At 44.5% G+C, this 14,497-nt stretch overlaps 2 protein-coding genes and 1 pseudogene across 2 annotated transcripts; 2 read left to right on the plus strand and 1 right to left on the minus strand.

Annotated features, from left to right (window-relative positions):
* Positions 1-6,042: 6,042 nt before the first annotated feature.
* Positions 6,043-8,572, plus strand: PYURF (PIGY upstream reading frame). Its single transcript, XM_012805327.2, has 2 exons — positions 6,043-6,314; positions 8,122-8,572. Exons 1-2 carry the CDS (start codon positions 6,112-6,114, stop codon positions 8,264-8,266), a joined length of 348 nt encoding a protein of 115 aa, XP_012660781.1. The 5' UTR covers positions 6,043-6,111; the 3' UTR covers positions 8,267-8,572.
* On the plus strand, positions 6,051-8,593 carry PYURF (PIGY upstream reading frame). Its single transcript, XM_003790019.3, has 2 exons — positions 6,051-6,314; positions 8,122-8,593. The coding sequence occupies exon 2, from the start codon at positions 8,361-8,363 to the stop codon at positions 8,574-8,576; it is 216 nt and encodes a 71-aa protein (XP_003790067.2). The 5' UTR covers positions 6,051-6,314; positions 8,122-8,360; the 3' UTR covers positions 8,577-8,593.
* A 2,668-nt stretch (positions 8,594-11,261) lies between these two features.
* Positions 11,262-12,685, minus strand: LOC100957841 (annotated as a pseudogene).
* Positions 12,686-14,497: the final 1,812 nt, after the last annotated feature.

A 14,497-nucleotide genomic window follows, 5' to 3' on the forward strand; every position in this document is an offset into this window, starting at 1 on the left:
CGCAAGCTACATCATTGGAGAGTCAAACCAAGTTGAGAGTTGTCAAATTCCTGAATCTCTTCCAGCAGGGAAAGCACAGCTTCCTGCGATCAGAGTGAAGACCTCCTGAGACAGCCCCATCCTCCTCATCCAAATGCAGGGAAAGCCTTCTTTCAGAGGCTCATTTGCTTTTACTCTATGGACTATCTGATCGACACCGTCGGAAAATTCATTGCAAACACAGAGTGAGACCCCTATTGATTATCATTTTGAGAATCGCTGCAGTTGTTTTTTAAGGCACCTTAAGACTAGCCTAAGCACAGATAATACAAAAGTCACTTAGGATTACACATTTCAAGTCTAAATTTGCTGCCTTAATATTTTATCCTTTTCCAGGAATATGAGTTTTTTATTTTTCTTTTTTGAAATGGAGTCTCACTCTGTTGCCCTACAATAAAGCACTAGGGTATCATAGCTCACAGCAACCTCAAACTCCTGGGCTCAAGTGATTATCTTGCCTCAGCCTCTCGCGTAGCTGGAACTATAGATGCACACCACAATGCCCAGCAAATTTTACTATTTCTAATAGGGACGGGGTCTGGCTCTTGCTCAGTCTGGTCTCAAACTCCTGAACTCAGGCAATCCACCTGCCTTGGCCTCCCAGAGTGTTAGGAATTACAGGTTAAGCCACCACACCCAGTCTGGAGTCTGAGGCTTTTGAAATCATGCCAATGCTATGATAAATCCCATTCATAATTTTCATTTAATAAATTGGAAAAGGATATGACTAAGGGCTGATAGACTTCTGAAAGAAAAAATTCTTCCTGGTACAATATAGGAAAATCTTTCGGTTCCAGGAACTGGCTTAGCAGAAGAAAGAAGCCTGGGAGCAACTTCCTGGGAAGTTTATTAACAGAATAAAAAAATATTGTTAGACTCACAAAAGACACCCACTCAGTATTTAAAATGTTCAGGATCATTCTTCTAGAGCAGGGTTTTTCAGCCTTGGCACTGTTGACGTTTCGGCCCAGATAATTCTTTGTTGAGAGGGGCAGTCCTGTGCAGGGTAAGATGTTTAGTGGCATCCCAGGAGCACCACCCTACCCCTAACAATCAAAAATGTCTCCACACATTGCCAAATATCCTGGGGCCCCAAATCATCCCAGTTTGAAAACCACTCTTCTGGAGTCTTGCTACTAAAACTGTGGTCTGTACCTCAGGAGAAGCAGCTGGAAGTTTTTAAGAAATGAAGACTTTCAAGCCTTCTAATTCTGTAGGACCCCAGCCATACTGAATTGGAAGATGAATTTCAACAAGATTCTGAAGGTGCTGCACAGGCATATTCAAGTTTGAATAGCACTGTTGGAGCCTGTTTCTCTATTAGCAGGAGGGCAGTGGAGAAGAGGGAAGTATGGGAGGTGGAAAGAGAAAGGGGGTACAAGAACACGGTAGAATAGCCAAGAAACTTGGTTGACATTGAAGACAGGTAGAACTTTAAGATCAAGCATAAATAATTTTTCTTGCTGCAAAATTTTTGAGAAAGTTGCCAGTGACAAAGATAAAGAAGAAAATCTTATTGACAATTTAAAGGAGAAAAAAAATTAGCCAGATGTAGTGGTTCATGACTATAATCCCAGTACTCGGGGAGGCTGAGGCAGGTAGATTTCATGAGCTCAGGAGTTCGAGACCAGCCTGAGGATGAGCCAGACCCCATCTCTACTAAGAAAAAACAAAAAACAAACAAACAAAAACTAGCCAGGTGTGGTGGTGCATGCCTATCGTCCCAGCTATTTGGGAGGCTGAGGCAAAAGGATTGGTCAAGCCCAAGAGTTTGAGGGTGCTATGAGCTATGATGCCAAGGGCATGCTACACAGGGTGACACAATGAGACTCTGTCTCAAAAAAAAAAAAAAAGGAGGAAAAAAATAGCGTTAGGACTATATATTGCTAGTCACAATTTTAAATCACTGAGAACAGTGACCATTAAGATCCTAGTGTGTGAAATCCACACACAGTGTAGCCCCCTTCACCTGGAGGTTACTAACTTACTTTATGTGTACGATAGCCCAAACTATAAAAAATTGGAAACTATAAAAATTCCATTCCAGTAAGAAAGAAGGTTCTCAGAGATACGCTGGGTTTTCCCTTTCCTACAGAATATTCTCTAAATGTACCAGCATTAGTAATTTTGTTGCTGATATCATTCTTTAAATGTGTAACCTGTGCTGGTCCCTGTGCTAACTGCTTTACTTGTATTATTTTGTCTGCTCAAACACTGTAAGGTAGATAGTATTATTATCCCATTTTACCAGTGAGAAGATTTAAGTGGAGATTTCCCCTCAGTCACACAGGCTCATACTATATCAGAGTCTGGAAGCCATCAAGTTATTATGCACAAGTGTAACTGCCAGCAAAGGTCATAGTCGTGTGAATGAATAGTAAAAAGAAATTAACGTCTAAAAGACAAGTGCCAGTCCCACTGATTCTAGCCCATCACCCACTTTTAGCTTAGTATACTACATGCAGAAATGAGTTAATTCCTTAAGTACTGAGGGCTGTTCAGGAACACTTGGCTTTACATTTTGTAACTTAATATGTACATGACGTGAACTAACAGTCACACACTCAGACATTCTATAAATATTGGTTATTGATATTTTTGTGTAACGAGTTCAAGGATGTTTTCAATACTTCGTTGTTACTCTTCCTTCTTCCCCTAAGCTAATATAAAGTAAACTGATCTGCCTCAAACCTTCTGTGTAGAGGCAAACTGAAACTAATTTATTTATAACTGGTTAGAAAACCCAGTTGATAGGAATCTGTCAGCCAGGCTAGCTAATGAAGCTGGCCTTATGCTTGGGTGCTTGTCACAACCTCACAGGGGCCAACTGTGGGGTCCACTAGTGCTGGCAGAAGTCAAGCTCTGCCTCCCCATGCCTCACTGAAACATAGCTTTCCTTAGCTCACCCCTTCCCTTGAGCCCAAAGTATCAACTACCTTTGACTGAAAAATTAATTCTGGCTACTCCCCTCATAGGATATATTGTGAAGGTGGCATGGAACTTTACAATAGTCCCTCTTAAGGGTACACCCCTGTCAACGGCCCTATGCTCTAGTCCATTAGTGACTCTAACTGTGGAAAGTTCTGACTGTGAACTATTTCTTTGTGAGGGAGGGAGGCATTGGCAACCAGAAACTTTCATTATCTCTCGTCTGTCCACCCAGAGAAGAGTTTCCTTTTAAGTGTCCTATAAACTACATTACCATTTAGAAATTTTTGAGCATTAGTGAACAAAGGAACATCATGTAGTGTTTTTTTTTAAATATATTTTTGCATTGCTGAATGAAAGAGAAGTTTGAAAATGAAAAATATGTATTTGTATTTATATATCCCTCACTCCCATCCCTAACCCCCAGGAAGTGAAAGTGTGAAATTGATACAGGGCAAGCAGCTTCCCAGCCAGGTTATAAAGCTGGGAGGTGGGGGGCGGCGAGCAGACCAGCTGCCTCCGCCTTGACGGTGTTGATGCAGTGGCAGTGAGCAGAGGAACCAGAGGACTGGAGGGTAGGCAGGGGGGCCCCGCAGGAGGCTCTAGTAGCCAAAGGGGCCAGACAACTGCTGAGGTGACACCAGCACCTTAAGCTGAACAGGGAACCCCCATTTTCTAGGCCTGGTCAATTTCATGTAAATTTCCTAGGCCTGGGAATGAAAGGGATTATAGCCATTCATTTGTGATCCAGACACCACCCAGACATGTCCCAGACATGCTACAGGTAACCACCCATGGCCCCATAAGACTATATATACCCCTAGACAAAGAGCCCAGAGAGGGACAAACAGATGGGTTTTCTCTCTCCGGCACTTCTGTATTCTTTTCTGTAAATAAATCCTGTCTTACCACTGATCTGTGGTCCACAGATTCATTCTTCCCATCACTGAAACCAAGAACCTACCGAAGAGTGAAATTCCAGTATCAAAATAATAAAGCCCATTGATGCAAAAAAAAGAAAAGTTCATGTCAATATTCAGCAAAACAGAGGGAAAAACTGATGACTAACAAGGGATCTTTGAGTACACTGAGCTGGGAATAGATGAAATAATAAATAACAATAGATAATATTGAGTATTGATTTGTGCCAAGCACTTTTCTTGCATGTTCTATCACATTCAATCTCCTACCTTGAGGGGAATTCTCAAGGCATGTATAAATATTAATCTTACTATAAGGATAAGGAAATGAATAATTAGGTAATTTGCTGGAGACATTCAGCAAGTCAACTGTGGACATGGAACCAAGCTGTCAGGACCCAGAGCTGAAGTTCTTGTCTACCACATATGTTAAGAAAGACATAAACATTATGCATCAATTTCTTGAAGAATCAATTTTTTTTTTTTTTTTTTTTTTTTTTTTTGGAGATTGAGTCTTGCTCTGGTCTGTCACTCCCAGTAGAATGCATTAGCACCATCATAGCTCACAGTAACCTCAAACTCAAGCCATTCTCCTGCCTCAGCCTCCCTAGTGACACCAAATTTCATCTTCAGTAAGTTCTTTGTCTTGGTGATTTGAAGAATAAATCTGCGGACCACAAATCAGTGGTAAGAGAGGTTTTATTTACAGAAAAGAATACAAAAACACCAAAGCTCCTTCCTGGCAGGGAGAGAAAACCAAAGTCAGGGAGAGACAACCCAAGTAGGAAAAGAAAAGCTCTGTCTATCTCTCTCTGGGCTCTTTGTCTAGGGATATATATAGTCACATGGAGCCCTCTGTAGTTACATTTAGCGAGGTTCAGTAGTTACATTTAGCGTGTTGGTAGTTACATTTAGCTTGTCTGGGACCCTCTGTGATGTATTTGGGCTACTCAGTAGTTACATTTAGCGTGTCTGGGATGCTCAGTAGTTACAGTTAGCATGTCTAGGACCTGTCTGGGACATGTCTCTGACCTGAGTGAACGGCTACAATGCCTTTCATTCCCAGGCCTAGGAAACTTGCATGAAATTGACCAGGCCTAGAAAATTGGGGTTCCCTATTCAACCAGAAGTGCAAGGGAAGGGAACCTAAGGTGCTGGTGTCTCGCCAGCAGTTGTCTGGCTCCTCTGGCTACTAGAGCCTCCTGCAGTGCCTCCCTGCCTACCCTCCAGCCCTCTGGTTCCTCTGCTCACTACCACCTCACCAACACCGCCAAGGTGGAGGCAGCCGGTCCTCGCCCCTCCCCCCAGCTCCACAAGCTGGCTGGGACGCCACTTGTCCTGTATCACTAGCAGGTGGGACTACAGCTGGCCCCGATGCACCGCTAATTTTCTATTTTTAGTGGAGGTGGGGTCTCGGTCTTGCTCAAGCTGGTCTCCAAACTCCTGAGCTCAGGCGATCCACCTGCCTCGGGCTCCCAGTGCTAGGATTACAGGTGTGAGCCACCAGCCCGCTCCCCACCACTACCCACTGCCAGTCAATCCTGAGACCAAAGATTCTCTAAAAGGATAGCCCATTTGACTAATGGACACTGCCCGGTCAGTTATTTAGACTCCTTGGGCCTCTGAGCTCATGTATAGAAGTAAATCAATTGTGCTGTATTACGGAAATGAACTCACAGTGGCTTGGTGGTGTTGAGGGGGAAGAATCTAATCATCTTAGAGTGTAAGAAACCTAAAATATTCTTTTCAGGTTTTTAAATTATTTTAAGTGAGAGAAAGAAAGCCAAAAAAAGTATCAGAAACTGTGGTAAACATTTACAGGAAAACAAATTAACACTTTTATCGTACCCAGTAAGATATTGTTTGAAACCTCACTAGGAGAGACCAGGTAGGTCCAAGCTTAACGCTGTGCGACTCTGAGGTCCGTCACTGGTTTCCAGGCAAACCTGAGGCAGGCATAAGGTCACGGGTTTGGTTTGTATGCTAAGCGCGGGGGAACAGCCGTCAGAGGCCGGAGCCCTCCCACCTGCCTAGCGGCGGCCGCGGGAATAACAATCGGGCCCGGAGCACGCTCGGAACCCTAGCGCCAGGCCCCGCCTACTCCGGGGTAGCATTTTACAGCGCGCACTTGGGGGCGGGGCCTGGCCGGCTGGGATCCGGGAGCGGAAAGCTGGGCCCCGCCGGGCGGAGAGAAAGGTGAGGAACAGTCGCCGGCTGCCAGACAATGCTGAGCGGAGCATGCCGCAGGCTCACCTTGGCCCTGCTGAGGACACGCGCACAGACGTCTGCGGTCACCCGTAGGTGTTTGCACGCGTCGGGGTCGCGGCCCTCGGCAGACCGAAGGAAAAAGGCAGAGGAGCCGCCCTGCGCCTTCGACCCGGCGCTGCTGGAGTTCCTGGTGTGCCCGCTCTCCAAGAAGCCTCTCAGGTGACTCGCCGGCTGCGGCTTTCCCGTCGCGGCCTCCCCGTCGCGGCCTCCGTTTGGAAGCAGGGCTTGGGGGGCGGGGGTGAACCGTGCGCGGCCTCTCGCAGCCAAGGGGACGTTTAGGTCATCGGGTGTTTTCCGCTGCCATTTCCTGGACGCTGGCCTGGCCTAGCTGCCACGGACCTCCTGCTGCGGTGAGAAGGACCCGAGGAAACCCGGGGGAGCTGAGTCCCAGACCTCCCAAATCATCGCCGACCCGCAGGAATGGATTGAAGCATTTGGGGGTTAGCCACTGGCTGAGCATTATTACAACCACTGGGGGACCCTTTTAAAAATGCCAAATCCAGACAGCCCCACGGCGGCGGACCGAAGGGGAATGTTTGGCTGCAAGACCTGAACATTTTTTTTTTTCTATTAGAAGACAGAGTCTCTTTCTGTTGCCTAGGCCGGCCTTGAACTACCTGCCTCAGCCTCCTGAGTAGTTGGGACCACATCCTCTCGCCCCCTCCCCAGTTCCTCAGTCCTGGATCATTTGTATTTCCTTAAAAGATCCCTAAATGATTCTAAAGTACAGCGAGTTTATGAACCATTGGGATTCAGGAAAAGTCCCAGAGCATTCAGGTTTTTAAGTTAAGATGACGACAGATATTGTAGTGGCCTCCAGATTCTTGTGAATGTGTACAACTGTTGCCCGACAGTCCTGAGTGTTTAAAGCTGTGGCTGTCTGTCCGTTGGCTCCTAGTTATGGGATAGCAGGTTTTTGTGAAAGTCTTCTTAACCTTTAACTTAGTTCCTGGGACAAACAGTTCTACAGGTCCAGACTGCTAAAACTAAGTATTGACACTAGTATTATAAATTGCGTAACAAAAACTCTAGTATTGTAGATCCCATAAACAAAACACCAAAATATTATCCGTGATTATCTTTAGATTGTAGATTGCTCACAATTTTTCTTTTCTTTCTTTATTTTTGTTTTGTTTTGTCCTGTAAGGAACATATTCAGTATTCTAAAACAGTGTAATTACCATTTGATTTACCTTTTAGCTAATTGTAACTAGTCATGGCAGGCTCACTGCTTTCCAGAATTTACTCATTTCTGCCATCTCATCCCTTTCAGTGGTTTCCTTCTAATGAATCAGTTATGTTTCTCTAGTTAGCATTTATTCTAAAATGAGGAAATTGGCTCGACACCGGTAGCTCAGTGGTTACCGGTGACACTGAAGGGCCCTGGCCAGCTAAAGCAACAATGACAATTGCAACAACAGCAAAAAATAGCCAGGTATTATGGCAGGCACCTGTAGTCCCAGCTACTTGGTAGGTTGAGGCAAGAGAATTGTTTCAGCCCTAGAGTTTGCTGTGAGCAGTGCTGTCACGGCACTCTACCTAGGGTGACATAGTGAGACTCCATCTCTAAAAGAAATAAATGAATAAATAAATAAAATAAGGAAATTGATTTTCCTCTATTTTTTGCTCCAGGATTGTATTAACAGGATGGTTTGGGGGTTGACTAAAGTAATGAAGGAATATATGGATAAAAGAAAGAGATCTTTCTTGAGTGGTATTTAAAAAAAATTAAGGAATAACTTTGAAATAGGTGAAAAGAGAATCAGAGAACATAAATTGGGAATGATTATAGAGTCTAAGACTTTTCTAAGAGATAAGGTTGCATTAGCTGTTGCTGCTTTTAGAATTAAATACTATTCTGGGATTAACTTATGTCAAGAATTGGATAAACAGTGTTATTTATTGAAAATTAAGGTCTTGTAAACATTTTATTTTCTACGTTCATCTTGTTCTTTTTTTCCCTCAGATACGAAGCATCAACAAATGAGTTGATTAATGAAGAGCTGGGAATAGCCTATCCAATCATTGATGGAATTCCTAATATGATACCACAGGCAGCTAGGATGACAACACATCAAACTAAGAAGCAAGAAGAAATGGAACAGCACTAGGTTATAATTTTTAACAAGCCACCACAACAACTAAATTTTCTTAATACCATATACCTTTTAAAGCTGAGTGGCGGGTAATAAGTGGAGGAGAAGAATGTTTCTGTCTCTTCCTACATTGACTGTTCTTATTCCACTGGTCTCTTTAGCAGGACTATTCTACTCAGCCTCTGTGGAAGAAAACTTCCCACATGGCTGCACTAGCACAGCTAGTCTTTGCTTTTACAGTCTGCTCCTGCCGATCACCATACCAGTGTATGTGTTCTTTCATCTTTGGACTTGGATGGGTATTAAACTCTTCCGGCATAATTAATGGAACCAGAGCCGAGATGGTTATCTATATATTGATTATGTCTTGGGTGTCTATCTTTGAAAGTTCAACTGAGTGGAAATACTGGAGACCCATTTAGTTTTCGGGACAGATGCCTTTGCTTTGCTTATGTCAGGCTTAGGACTATGGGAGGCTTAAGCTGCATAAGCTTCTTTTATTATGCCCTTATTCTGCCTTTGTTTTCTGAAGGTTCTGACTTCATAATTGCTGTATCAGGAGAAACATTTTGGCAGTGTCTTGTTGGACATTAACACATCTGATGACTAGTTCTTACTCATCTATTATTTAGTCGTTTGAAATTTTGTTCCAGGTATTAGGTAAAGTCAGCAGTAGAGAACACTGAAATAATTCTAAAGGGGCATGTTGGAATGATTGTAGAGAAATGTGTTTGTACTATTGTGATATAAAACCATAAAATAAAATGGAAATTTCATGTACTTAGAAAAATTATGATTTTGTAAAATTTACTTCATTTCTTGGGCATCCAGTGCTTACATTAATAATAAAGTAAGATGCTGACACTTTTCCATAAAAAATAAACTAGTTTGCAGCAGGTTTTTGGGTTTTTGGGGTTTTTTTCTCCCAAGAGTGTGGTACTAAGTATAAAAATGTTCTAAATTTAAAATGTAGGCTATGTTTAGAAAGGCATTTAATTCCCAAAATAGAATCATTTCCCAGGAAAGTGGGTACTCTTGGTGGGTAGGGGAGTGGATGGGAAGACTCAAATAACTGTGTCCTATTGAACTTCCAGCCATGTTTTAAGCCACTTTTCAGTTTATTTTCCTGTGTTACACGGCAGATCTAATACTACTACTTAAGGTTGTGAACATTTCTTCACATTAATAGCTTCTGACTTCCAAGAACTTCCAAAAAGACTGATCAGTACATGGTACAATATTTCTGAAGTATAGCATGAGTGTTCAGTAGTTACCCTAAAGAGACCTAAGAATTAAATATAAAAATATTTTAACAGAAACTTTAAACAGTGATTCTTCTGTCACAAATTAAAACATGTTAGGTGTACTTCCTATTGCATTATTAACATATATTAAAGTACAAATCACATTTATTTTTTTGAGACCCTTTTCCCCAGGTAGAGTTCCATCGTGTCATAGCTCATGGAAACCTCAAACTCTTGGGCACAAGCAATCCTCTGGCCTCAGCCTCTCGAGTAGCTGAGACTACAGGCCCCTGCCACAATTTTTTTTTAGGGGGGAGAGAGGGACGTGGTCTCGCTCTTGCTTAGCCTGATCTCAAACTCCTGAGCTCGGGCTGTCCACTTGTCTCTGCCTCCCAGAGTGCTAAGATTATAGGTATGAGTGAGCCACCATGCCTGGCCTACAAACCATTTTAAATTTACCCTATGGTAATAGACAAATAACATGGAAGACTGGAGGTTCCTAAAGATTTTTTCAATTAACCCTAAGTCTCATGCTTAACCAAATCAGTTATAAGAAACAATTTTGCTGACAAAACAAGCACTGTATCATGAGAAGTCAATTTCAGCTTTTGAAAGTTGAACATTTTAGAAGAAACTGACAAGCATGACCCTGGGAGAAGTTCAGTATTTAACTGGATCTTCTCACTAATAGAATTTATTTAGCAATCACTTATATAATACAAACTGTGCCACGTATAATTATAAGCATAGTATACATATCTTTTATAACCTAAGGGGTAGGTAATATTAGCACCATTTTAGAGATAAAGAAGAGGAACAGATTAAGTGACTTCCTAAATTAATATAGCTAATAGACTTTAAATGTAATCTGGCCATCCCACATCAATCTGTTTTCTCAACCCCTGTGAGATGTGCCTCTGTTTTGACCAAACATCCTCTACAAAAATAGAATCTAAGTATTTTGATTCCTAATTCTATTTTTCAATCTCCGTTTTCTTGGTGTTATCCAGATAATAAAAATCAACTGAAAAATTTGGTCCCTCCCTATCCTTTTGCTCCGGCCTACTTCCAGTTGTGAGAACAGGTTAGGAGTGAAAGGCAGGGAGTGACCAATGCCGCAGGGAAGAAATGAAAACTGGCTCAGAGAGAGGGAAGCCTCAAACAGGAGAAGATTAAAAGCTCTCTTATTTCTAGCCCGGGTTCAAGTCCTTTCCCCAACTCCCCAGGGAGCGGAAGCTGTTACAGCACAGGATGTCCCTGTCTTCTCCCTGTGTCTGGTGAGATGGTACAGCAGGGCTGCAGAGCACTGGGGAGAGTCAAGACCACTGAACTACCATGGGACGGGGGGGGGGAGCAGAAATGTGGAGACCCAACTGACATCCAGGACTGTGCACGACCCTGCTTATGGATGAGATCTCCGAGTTAGACAAGCCTCCTCCTCTAACAAGAGGCTCCATGGGAAGGGTCTGGGAAGGTGCTAAGGAAAGTTCCTAGGCTGAGCCTAGGAGGAGCGTTCAGGGTGTCAGCTTCCCACAGGGTGGGAAGTCCTCCTCCTAAACAGATGAGTCTGTTGAATCAATGGACTTGGCTGGGGGGAGAACTGTTCCATAGAATGGATAAGTCTGGCCAATGTCAGGTGGAGAAAGACCACAAAGGAAGAGAATCTGCTGAGGATGGGATGGAAAGTTCCCTACCCTTATGTAGGCTTGGCCACTCGGAAAGGAGGGGGAGGCGACTGAGCCACAGACAAGATGGCAGAGGTGGAGTCAGAATGGAGAGGCATCAAGGCCTGAGAGTCCGTAAATAGAGCTAAGAAGAGCAGGGAGTGGTGCTGTATCCACGTTCACTTCAGAAGTTGAAGATTCCAAAGAGGAGAATAACTGGGGAGAGAGGAAATGGGGAAGAGAGGTAGGCCCTGCTTAGAGCCCAAAAGGTTGGTAGGTGTGGGAAGGAAAATGGGGATAGATGGGAGGGGAGCCTAGAGCCAGGCTTAGCCCCTGCCCCAGGCTTCTTCAGACAGTCACTACCATTCCCCCCATGAGTGCAGATTTCCTGGAAAATGGTGAGCATGGAGTGCAGGGCTCTGTCAGCCAGAGCTGGGACGCCATCTGGTGTCAGCCCTTCTTGTGGACACTGAGGGCAGCACCCACACCTGACATCGCCCTGAGGGGAAGCAGTACTGCTTCTTGCAGTAAGAATTCCTTCCTCCCTTCCTCCTCCTCTCCCTCCCTCCCTCCCTCCCTCCTTCCTTCCTTCTTTCCTCTCTCTCTTTCTTTCCCTCCCTCCCTTCCTTCCTTTCTTTTCTTTTGTTTGTTGAGAAAGAGTCTTAATCTGCTGTAGCCCTGGGTAGAGTGTGGTGGCATCATAGCTAATAGCAACCTCAAACTTCTGGGTTCAAATGATCCTCTTGCCTCAGCCTCCTGAGTAGCTGGGACTGCAGGCACTTGCCATAACACCCAGCTAGTTTTCTATCTTTAGGAGAGCTGAGGTCTCTTGCTCAGGCATGTCTCACACTCCTGACCTCAAGGGATACTCTTGCCTTGGCCTCCCAGAGTGCTAGAATTACCCAGCCTTGCAGTAGAAGTCTTGATAGGAGGATGTAACTGTGGGGACAATGGGTACCTGGGCCTGCAAAATGTAAGGCACCATGTTTGAGGAGCAGTCTGGAGCCATTATGGTTTCTTGTTTCCTCAGGAAAAACCCAGACCCACATATCCTGGGTAAGCAGGGTCTGGGCCACCTCAGACATGGCACTGATGGCATCCCCTGTAAGCTTTTGGTTGATAAAGATGACTCCTGCCAGCCAGCAGACCTGGCCCACTGTGGCTCACGCTTAGCGATGGGCACCCAGTGGCCTGGCATTACCTCCATCTTCCCAAGCAGGTTGAGGCAGCTCTGGAGATTGAGACAATAACACGGTGCTGCGAGGGAGGGAAGTAGTGAGCCCCTGGAACCTCCATTTGGTGCCTCCTGTACTGGTGTTTGATGTGGAGCAGTATCAGACCCAAGGTCTTGAGGTTCTTGATGTTGCACATGGCACACACAGGAATGGCAAGCATAGCCGGGAAGAGGAGCTAGCCATTGTAGAAGGCCATCCCAAAGAAGTACTTGGCACTGGGGCTGCAGACCACAGGGCGGGCAGCAGAAAGATGAGCAGCAGCAGTGTTCATGCCCCTGGCCACAGCTTCATTCTGCCCACACCTCAACCAGGCTGCAGTACCAGTAATGGTGAATGGCTGAGGGGTCTGGCCCACACCTCAACCACAGGGAGTCTGGCCCATGCATGGGAGGTGGCCCACACCTCAACCAGGCTGCAGCAGCAGTGGCGGCGAATGTCTGAGTGTTTTTGTTAGACTGTTGGTGCCCAGGGGACAATGGGAACTGGGGGTGTCCTAGGGCCAGCCAATGGAGGGGAGGTGAGAATAGGAGGTTGGGCCCAAAGCAGTAGGAATGGTGGGGGGTTGTCCCTCTCTCCTTCCCTTCCTGCTGTCCTGCTGCAGTTGCCACTATCCCCACCCTAGCTTCTAATTCTTAAGACTGGAGTATGTGCCCTTCTTAGTGTTCAAAGCACCATATGCTTTAGTCTAGCACTTAACCTTGTGCTGTAAGAGCCTGGTTTTTTCCTTCTGTCTATATGGTAAACTGTTCGTTTTTTTAATTTAATGCTTAGCACAGAGCATCCCTTCCTGAGTCAGCACATAGCTCTGAGAAGCCTTATAACTTTAGTCAACTCACTTAACATCTCTGAGACTCATCCCAGGGCTAAAAATCCTTCTCCTTTTATAAAATTACAAGGATCGCCTAAAATTTTATATGCAAGGGTACTTTGTAAAGAACTAAGCAATAACTGGTGTCTAGAATGGCAGCGTGAGGATTTTTGTGGACCCAATCACCCATGAACAAGCTAAATATTAAAAATTACAAAACCATTAAAGTGCCTGGAAGTTGTCCTCAGGGCATAAATGAGGAAACACTCAAAGAAATCTACTAAAAGTTGGTAAGAATAGGGACTTTGTGGCATTTGACCCACCAACCACTTCTTTCCTCCTCCCCCTCAGCTCAGAGTGGTAGCCGTTCCTGGAGGGTGCAGCCAGGAATTCAGGGTTCCCTCTTCTCCCATCTCTTGGTTGAGGATTATAGTATCTCATGAGGTGTGAAAGCCACCAGCATAGTAAAGGTAATTATACCATTATGAAAGTATAAACCTGTATTTCTTCACAAACTGATTTGCGAAATGACTGTAGAAAATATGTATACAATTGTATTTGGGGGAGGAAGGAGGGCCTCATTGATATATAACATCTGGTATTAACATCACAAAAGAAAATGAATGTGAGCCAAGCTGTATTCAGAGTAAGGAAATAGTACCTTGAATTCATAGGAACACATGAAGACAACCAGAAATGGTAAAAATGAAGGTTAACATAAGTAAAGTTGCAAATACCTGTGTCGGAGCCAGGATGCCAGGTCGCTGGCCTGGCCCTTGAAACTGCTAGGAGGCAGACTGCTGTACATTCTCGCTGGTGGCATTGCTCCCCATGGGTGCCGGGGAGCCCGTTGTCTCAGTCAGGTCAGAGGCACCAGAGGCTTCAAAGGCAGTCAGTCTTAGTAGGGGGAGCCCCCACTAACTTCTCCCAAGGCCGTTTATAGAAGTGATCCCGTGGCTAATTACACCACAGGTGTGGAGACTGCCAAGCAATAATGTATGTATGTCTCTCGTGCTCTTACATGCTCTCGTGCTTTTTAACGAGCGACCAATCCCTTCCCCATTCCCTCATTACCAAGGTGTTTCTTTTCAGGTGTCTCCTACATACCCATATATACTTGTTCTCCCTTCTAAGAGACGTAACAGGTAGATGCAATATGCACAATACAAGCAGAGAGGAAAAGGAAGAGAGCTCTGTGTAGTATAAAAATAGTTTCTAGATTCCTCAACACTCTCACGAACAGATCTGCAGTCTTAAAAGACCTCATAGACCTTCAGACACTGCTGGTGAGAATA

Source organism: Otolemur garnettii, unplaced genomic scaffold (genome assembly GCF_000181295.1).
Source record: "Otolemur garnettii isolate 467f Iridium unplaced genomic scaffold, OtoGar3 scaffold00039, whole genome shotgun sequence".
In the NCBI taxonomy this organism is placed as follows: domain Eukaryota; kingdom Metazoa; phylum Chordata; class Mammalia; order Primates; family Galagidae; genus Otolemur; species Otolemur garnettii.

Coding starts and splice junctions, on each gene's coding strand:
- PYURF (XM_012805327.2), top strand. CDS start 6,112: ATGCTGAGCGGAGCATGCCGCAGGCTCACCTTGGCCCTGCTGAGGACA. Junction 6,315..8,121: donor CTCTCCAAGAAGCCTCTCAG/GTGACTCGCCGG, acceptor TTTTTCCCTCAG/ATACGAAGCATCAACAAATG.
- PYURF (XM_003790019.3), top strand. CDS start 8,361: ATGTTTCTGTCTCTTCCTACATTGACTGTTCTTATTCCACTGGTCTCT.